This window comes from Dendrobium catenatum, unplaced genomic scaffold (genome assembly GCF_001605985.2).
Source record: "Dendrobium catenatum unplaced genomic scaffold, ASM160598v2 fragScaff_scaffold_1684, whole genome shotgun sequence".
Taxonomy (NCBI): domain Eukaryota; kingdom Viridiplantae; phylum Streptophyta; class Magnoliopsida; order Asparagales; family Orchidaceae; genus Dendrobium; species Dendrobium catenatum.
In genome coordinates, this window is record NW_021320146.1 from 245,517 (window position 1) to 254,740 (window position 9,224).

The 9,224-nt window shown below is 37.8% G+C and overlaps 1 protein-coding gene across 1 annotated transcript; it reads right to left on the minus strand.

The window, feature by feature from the left end:
• Window positions 1-7,868: 7,868 nt before the first annotated feature.
• Window positions 7,869-9,224, minus strand: LOC110092306 (protein BIG GRAIN 1). The gene has a single exon (XM_020816838.2). It carries the CDS (start codon window positions 8,995-8,997, stop codon window positions 8,068-8,070), a length of 930 nt encoding a protein of 309 aa, XP_020672497.1. The 5' UTR covers window positions 8,998-9,224; the 3' UTR covers window positions 7,869-8,067.

The window sequence follows — 9,224 nt, forward strand, 5'->3', positions numbered from 1 at the left end:
CTAGCTTGTTTATAGTGGGACGAGCTCGAATTCGAGCTCGCTTTCTAAGTGACGAGTTGAGCTGGATAGTGCCAAAACTCGACTGTTTACGATAAAGACTTGATATTGTTATTATTATATTTTGAATATTTTAGCATATAATTATATTTATTTTGTTTGTAAGGACAATTATTATTTTTTTTTAAAGGGGTATATGTGACTACAAATATTTAAAAATAAATAAAAATAACAAAAAAAAATTAACAAAAGTATAATCAATTTCATTCAGAACTTTAAGCTGAAAAAATTATTGTAATACGATTCTGAGAAATTAAATAAAATGAGCTGAAAAAAGACAAAAACAGGGTCGAATTGTAGAATGGATGGGAAGCCATCAAAGTAGGCCAAATGAAACTCTGTTTACTTCCATTCATCTGTCGTCCGTCTCTGTTTCTTACTATGTTACTGTTCATTCTTCTTTTTGAACTCTTTAAATTAATTTTGTTCAATCTTCTTTAATTATGCTTAACTCCAACGGGCTTAAAATCGCCTAAATATGACATCACTATCAAACTTAAATCATTGATGAACGCTTCATAATTGAGGGAATCGGTATAGCCCATCCAATGGAGCACTCCGAATTTGATTTGGATCTTCTCAATATTTATGGAGTATATCATTCCAAAAAAATCTATAAATAAAGTCACATTCTCTACGTAAAAGAGAAATTTTTGGAGGCTTGGATCTTGGGCTATAAATCCAGGAGACTTGTAAGGCTTAAAATCCTGGAGCGTCGTTGCTGGACCTCAACTCAAGCATTGTAGCTAGACGTTCGCCCGGCCACCACCGCATGAAAATGGTCACTCCAACCATTGTTGCTCTCCTACTACAGCCTTTCGAACTCCGTTGCTCATCGACTACGACCTTATGACTTCCGTTGCCCACTGACTATGATCTTCGGATCATCGTCACTTGACTACGGTCCCTCCGACCACTATTGCTTGATTTTGGTCCCTTAGACATATGTAGCCTAACCAAGGTTCGTTCGACCTCCGTCACTCAACTACGGTTCTTTTGACCTTCATCGCCTAACTACAGTCCTTCTGATCGGTCCTTGTTGATAGTTCGTTAGGGATGTTAGGCCCTTATGAACTAGCCCAAAACTAATTAAGAAAAAGGTGAATTGATATTTTAAAAATTTTCTTAAGCAAAGCACAAATAAAAATCAAACCAATATCACCACAAAGAAAATACAATGCGAAAATTAAATGCGAAAATAATAAAGGAAAGAACACACCATATCTATAGTAGTTCGGTCAAACCTTGACCTACGTCCACTCCTCGGAGGCACCCTCCGAGTATTGCACTAAACTCAGTGTCTCTCCTTTAACCCCCACAGCTAGGCGGAGAAGCCCTTACAAAATCACTTCCACCTTCCCCTGTGCGGCGGAGTAGCCGGGTCTTTTGAAACCAAATAGATCTTCTTCTTCCCAGAACTTCCCTCAAGACAAGCCTTAAATTCGATCGTACTAAGGTGCAAGCTTGCCGGAGCAATCGTGTGGAATCCCCCTCCACACTCCCTTGAAACCCCCTCCAAGGATCTTCTCCCTCTCTCAAACTCCACCCTTTCCTCTCTCCCTTTTAAGTTCTCTCTTCAAGTTCCCTCCAAAAGAACGAAGCTACAATGGCTGCCAAAGACACTCTTCATGAGAAAGCAAGAGGTCTTTAAATAGATTTGCAAAATCGACATTATTGTCCAGGACGATCTCCGGATTATCCCGTAAGATATTTATAAAAATAGAGCTTCTGAAAACTCTAAAAACTCAATTTCAACGCCAAACATCGTCCAGGACGATCGCAGGATCGTCCTGTACGATGTGCTTAAAAAGAGGGCTTCAGAAAACCCTAAAAACTCAATTTCAACGCCATAATCGTCCTGAACGATCTCATGATCGTCTAGTATGATGCGCAGAATTTGACCTGATAGTCCTGGACGATATTAGGATAGTCCAGGATGATTAGTAAAAAAATGTACAAATCATCCAGGATGATGTTGTGGATCGTCTAGGACGATTAGAAGAAAAATTAAAAAAAAGGGGTATATGTGACTACAAATTTTTAAAAATAAATAAAAATAAGAAAAAAAATTAACAAAAGTATATTCAATTTCATTCAGAACTTTAAGCTGAAAAAATTATTGTAATACGATTCTGAGAAATTAAAAAAAATGAGCTGAAAAAAGACAAAAACAGGGTCGAATTGTAGAATGGATGGGAAGCCATCAAAGTAGGCCAAATGAAACTCTGTTTACTTCCATTCATCTGTCGTCCGTCTCTGTTTCTTACTATGTTACTGTTCATTCTTCTTTTTGAACTCTTTAAATTAATTTTGTTCATTCTTCTTAAATTATGCTCAACAGCCTCAGCTCCAACGGGCTTAAAATCGCCTAAATATGACATCACTATCAGACTTAAATCATGGATGAACGCTTCATAATTGAGGGAATCAGTATGGCCCATCCAATGGAGCACTCGGAATTTGATTTGGATCTTCTCAATATTTATGGAGTATGTTATTCCAAAAAAATCTATAAATAAAATTACATTCTTTACAAAAAAAAGGGAAATTTTTGGAGGCTTGGATCTTGGGCTATAAATTTAAGAGACTTGTAAGGCTTAAATCCTGGAGCGTCGTTGTCGGACCTCAACTCAAGCATGGCAGCTAGACGTCCGCCCGACCACTATCACATGTCAATGATCACTCCAACCGTCATTGCTCTCCTACTACAGCCTTTCGACCTCCGTCGCTCATCGACTACGACCTTCCGACTTTTGTTGCACATCGACTATGGTCATTGGATCATCGTCACCTGACTACGGTCCCTTCGACCACTATCATTTGACTTTGGTCCCTTAGACATATGTACCCTAACCAAGGTTCTTTTGACCTCCGTCGCTCAACTACGGTTCTTTTGACCTTCATCGCCTAACTACAATCCTTCTGATTGGTCCTTGTGACTACCATCGCTTGACTACTAACCCTCTGACCAATGTTACTTGTAGACTACAATCCCTTTGACTTGCGTAGCTCGACAACGGTTCCTTCAACCTTAGTCATTCATGTACATTCCCTCTGACCTACATCGCCTGACTACAGTCTCTTCAACCATAGTCACATGTCGAATATGTTAACTATGTCATTCTTTACTCACTGACCACAGTCCTTGTTACCTTCATTGCTTGTCGACCATAATACTTGTGACCCACATCACTTATATATGGTCCTCAGACCGCCATCACTAGATTATGGTCTCTCCAACTTTGGTTGCCCGTCAACGGTCCCTATGACCACAATCACTAACTACGATCTCGCCCACCTCTTTGCCCTAATATAATCCCTTCGGCCATGGTTCCTAATAACAGTCTCTATGATCATCATTGACAAACTATAGTTTGTCAAACCTTCGTTGCTCAACTATTGCCCCTTTGACTTCAGTCGCCCGGCTACAATCCCTCTAACCACCGTCACCTGACTCCCTCCGACCAATGTTACCTGACTCCCTCCGACCTTTGCATCCTAATAACGATCTCTCTAACCTCCGTCACCCAACTATAATCACTCTAACATCCATTTCCAAACTACGGTCCCTCGAACCTCCATCGTCCGCCTACTACAGTTCCTCCGACCTTCGTCACTTGCTGACTATGGTTCTTTCGATCTCCTTGTGACTATGGTCGCTCTAGCACTAACCGACTATGGTCTCTCCGCAGATTACGACCCCTTCGACCTTCGTCTCCCACCGACTACGATCCCTCTGACCTCTGTCGCTCGTCAACTATGGTCCCTCTGACCTTTATCGTCCGCCAACAATAGTCCCTGCGACCTTTGTCACCCACCGACTATAGTCCTTGGACCATCGTCACCCAAATATGGTCCTTCCGACCTCAGTCACTTGATTGTGGTTCCTCTAACCATCGTCAACGGACTACAATTCCTCTAACCTCTATCGCCTTAATATAGTCCCTCCGACCTTCGTCGCATGATTGCAATCTCTCTGACCATTGTCACCTGATTATAGTCCATTCGACCTGCATCACCCGATGACGACTTCTCCAAACTCTATAGCCCGATTATGATCCCTTCAACCACCGTTGCCTTCCTATGGTCATTCCGACGAAATAAACATGCCAACATTATCTAAAGAATGACTCTCATAACATTGGATTCTTCAGACTCTGACCTAATAATATGCTCTACATGATGTATATTTGCAGCATTATGCAATTGCATTCTCCTGAGGACTCCTGAGGAAAGGCATCATTTTTAATCAACGACAAATACTAGTACAATTCTTTTAACTAGGCTAGACCCCTTGGGTTTTCCTCTTTTCAGAGTTTTCCATGTAAAAATTTGATGTCTTTTATGTCTTTTGCACCCCTCTCTCTTTTCTGTGTGTATCCTGGATCTTTGTACAAAGCTAGAACGCTAAACATTCTGTCTCTCTACTGTCGTGAATGTTTCGACACACAATAATAGTGTCAAATAAACACAATGTATTTGAAATATTTATAATTATTTGGATGAGTGTAATAATAACTGCAAGTGAATATTTTTTTTATTTGACTTGGAAATAAAATATATATAGTGTAAAGCCCAATGATAACTATGGCCATGAGTAGACTGAAGGCATCATATGATGGCCTACTGTAATGGGTGATGATGATGGCAGTGATGACCAGTGGTGACCAGTGATGATGGCAGCGGTGACCAATGATGGTGGCGACTAGTGACAATGATAAATAATTTATGATGAATTTGAAATTGAAATCATCCAAATATATTGATTTTCAAATACACCAAAATTTCACTATAAGGTAAATCCCAAATACTTTAAACTTTTACTTCATATTTCTTTTATTTCAAACCGAACACCGATATTTTTAAAACGGTTACATTTGAAATACTTTACACCCCTTCTACTTCAAACCAATAAACATACACGAGAAAAAAAGGGTATAATAAGGAATGTTTAATTACTTAAAAATTCAAAATAATAATAAAAAAAAATTATAAAACTACTTACTTGATTGCATTAAATTGAAATTATCATTAATTTAAAAATTAACAGCTTATTTTAAACCTCCTCAAATGTAGTTTTTTATAAATAAAATGAAGATGACCAAAATTTTTATTTTAAAACAAATTTACTATGGAAATTACAAAATAAGCATCCCCGTAATATTAATTAAGTTTGGAGGTTAAGATTTTGATGATAATTAGGTCTGGCTACTAATATTCTGATTTTGCTCAAGAAAACATGTGAATCCAACCCACATTATTAGGAACCACACACTGATGAAAGACAAGAAGTAATAAATAATATTGAATTGGACCACCAATTATCAGCTAATTATAACTTCCTATAAAGGCTTAGCTAAAACTGCCCCCACCATCAAAGTTTCATTTGGAATAACTTTCTTATTGCTTCTTAAAACAGTAAAAAAGAAATCTCAAATGAAGCCTAAGGCTTCGTTTGGGATGGCTTTTTTACTGCTTTCTAAAACGGAGTTTTAGTACAAAATTTTTTATTTTTGTACTAAAACTTTGTTTTAAAAAGCAATAAAAAAGCCGTCCCAAACGAAGCCTAAGTCAATAAGACTTTGACTTCTTTTAGAAAGGCTTTTTTATTGCTTCTTAAAGTAGCTACTTAGTAAAAAAAATTTTGTACTAAGAATTGCTTTAAGAAACAGAAATAAAGCCGTCCCCAAACGAAGCCTTTATTTGAGACAGCTTTCTTACTATTTTCAATACAACTTTTTAGTTAAAACAAATTTAATAAAAAAAAAAAAAACTAAAAAATTTCCCACTCAAAGCCAATAGCATTTGACAATTTTGATTAACTTATATTAGGATGCGTGAGAGTTTATATTTGCTATATAGGGTAATTAAATCAAAATGAGAAAAAAAGCTCATATAGCATGGCCCAATATTTAATTATTTATCCAAAGGAGCTCATAAAATTTGGATGGGACAATTTTATAATATTTTAATTATATAAAATCATGAGATTTTAAAATTGGTACATCGTTAGAAAATTTATTTGGACAATATAATATTGAGATAATATTTAAATTAAAGATTTTTGAAATTAAATTTAGAGCCATCACACCTTCGCTTTCAACAAATTTATTGTCAAATTGATTGTGTTGATTAGATGAACCTATCGAAAGTAGAAGCGATCCTATCAGAGTTCGAAAATCCAAATCAAGCACTTAAAGACGACATCATTGAACTTCAACTATTTGTCTATGCAAATTCGAGTTCTTCAATACTTACAACATGAATCAAATAGTTATTTTCAATAAACTAATCTTGTATTCTTCTATAGTGAAGATGAACTAGTTCTTGTATGTAGAATTATACAGTGGATTATTGTAATTAGGTCAAGCCTAGCGATTTTTTCATTTTTAGTTTTAGTTTTAGTTTTTTTTTAAGATTTTTATTGTTGCTATATAACCTTCGATCAAAGAGCAATTGGAGTCGGCCTCTCTTGCATTGTTTGAACATCTGATTTGATCATAACCATCCATCATACTATTTGGCATAGAAAGATTAGTATTTTGTTTGGTGTTGGAGAGTTTGGACTTTATAGACACACACATTTACATAGAAATTAATATTAAATTATAAATATTATAATTATTTTCTCATATTGTTCAGATTTCATATACAAGCTTAATCGAAGCTTGTTTTTGTAAAAAAAATTTATGAGGCTTCTCTAGATTTGATCATAACCATCCATCATACTATTTGGAATAGAAAGATTAGTATTTTGTTTGATGTTGGAGAGTTTGGACTTTATAGACACACACACATTTACATAGAAATTAATATTAAATAATAAATATTATAATTATTTTCTCATATTGTTCAGATTTCATAGACAAGCTTAATTGAAGCTTGTTTTTTAAAAAAAAATTATGAGACTTCTCTTAGGTTGTATTGTTGTAAAGTTATTAGAAATATTTTTATGAGGCTTCTCTTAGTTATTGTTGTAAAGTCCCGTAACAATCGGTGGCCGAGTAGAAATTCGGCTTCAGTTTGCTATTGGGTTAAAGTCTGACAATAGTTGGTTGTTGGGCAGAAGTATTGCAATAGTTTGACGAAAGTTGGTGGTTCAATGGTGGTCAAGGAATCTTGTGGCAAAATAACTCTAGTTTCTCTCTCTTTATTATCTTCCTTGTTTGGGCTCTTCTTAATGAAGAATGATGGGCATATTTATAATTTTTTGTGAGTGATATGACAAGTAAATAGGAGAGAGGTCAAGGATATGTTGAGAGTGGTTTGAATGAATGACCGATATTGACCCCCTCAAGTGGATCATTTATTAGAAATTTGAATATCTTAATTATATCAGATTTTAACAATTTGGGCTCGTTGTATTCATCTCATGGAGCTGCTCGATTCAATTAAACAAATAATTTTCTATTAAAATATTTGAAAAAAAATTAAATTAAATACTTTTTAATTATCAAATTGAAATCCTAATATTCTAATCCTATTTGTTTGTCGAATCAATTCTTGAAATCCGCCCAATGGGCGAACTGGATAAGGTCTAAAAAGTCATTCTACCATATCATGTTAATTTAACTAAACCCTAATTTTTAATACTTATATAATATTCTAATTTTAAATTATTATTAAAAATATTAACTTATTTAAAATAAAATATTTTTTATTAATAAAAATTTTAAATATTAGATAAATAAATATATAAAAATTAATGATATGTGTAAATCTCATATTGAAAAAAAAGTTTTTATTGTTTGATTGGAACTAACTTTAAATTCATATTATTCATAATAAAAATTAATGAGGATATTAACTTATTTAGATCAAAATAAGAGATCTACTATTTCAAAAGGATAGGAGATTAAACACCTAATTACACCATTAATTCCACAAAACTACTGGCTAAGCATCTAATAAAACCAAGTTAATATCACACCCCCAATCTAAACCATAATCTATACCACCTTTTACCAATCCTTATACCGTAAATTTCGCATTTGTTGGTGGGCATTTTTGTCACAGAATTAAGCCACGCGAAACGCCGCTGTATTTCCCGAGAAGCGTCGTTTCGTACACCGGCAGCTCGTCGCGAAACCGTCCTATAACAGCTAGATTCTTCAGCTCGAACAGATCGTCCTCCTCGTCTTCCTCTTCCTGCACCTTGGATCTTCTCACTGGCGGAGGCGGAGGCGCCGCTGGCGGTTTCGGGGCGTCGCCTCCGTACACCCATTTCTCGCCGCAGGGCCGGCAATCCTCTCCGACAATCACGCTCACAGGGCAGAACCTCACTGTCCTCTTCGCCGTCGAAGGCGTCTTGCTCAAACACGATCGTGAGTACGAAGGTTCCGTCGGGCACGGTAATTCGGCAGAGACCTTTGATTTGGCGGCGAAGAGCGAGCCGAGGAAATTGGCGAGGCGAGCTCCGGGGGAGGATGGAGATCGTCCATTCCTCAGATCGCGCAAGCAGTTTCGGATCGAGCCATTGCGCTCTTTCTTCGACCTTTTGTCGTTGATTGTCGCGGAGATAAATTGATCCGGGGCGTCTTCCGGCCGGAGGCGGCCCGATCGAACCGTGAGGTTCGTACGAATCGGTCGGAGGCGTGCCGGGCAAAGATTGGAGACCGATTCAGTGTCGGAGGAAGAGAAGCCGCCGTAGCTGGAGCCATCGGACGAGCTCGAGGTGGCGTTGCGGCCGGGGCAGGTTACCGTCGGGGTTTTCACCGAAGGGATGATTCTTCTGCTCTCGGGGAAGCAAGCCATGTTCTGCTTTTTGGCAGAGATGCGGTCTGGTGCTCCGCTTAGCCATTGTTGCTCCTTCGTTGCTCCGCGGTTATCCGTCTCATCGATGGAACGGTAAATGGAGTCGAGGAGAGTGGAGGAGAAGGAGGGGCAATCGCGACACCGCCTTGGAGCTTGTCTATCGATCCCATTTCGCCATCTCTCCATTCCTCTGCAAATGAGTATCTTATCGTCCTGACTTTTTTTCTCTTACAGGAAGAACAAGAAGAAGGGCTTAAAGGGAAAGCAAAGAGCGCGGCGGCATTATAGAGGGAGCCATGGAGGGGATTGCCGTCCCTTTTGAGCCTTTCACGCGCGGGTCGGGTACGCCTACGTGGCAGCTCCCTCTGCTTTAGCAGCGGGCCCACGCCGATCTTCTCCGTCCGATCCTGTTC

Coding starts and splice junctions, on each gene's coding strand:
- LOC110092306 (XM_020816838.2), bottom strand. CDS start 8,997: ATGGAGAGATGGCGAAATGGGATCGATAGACAAGCTCCAAGGCGGTGT.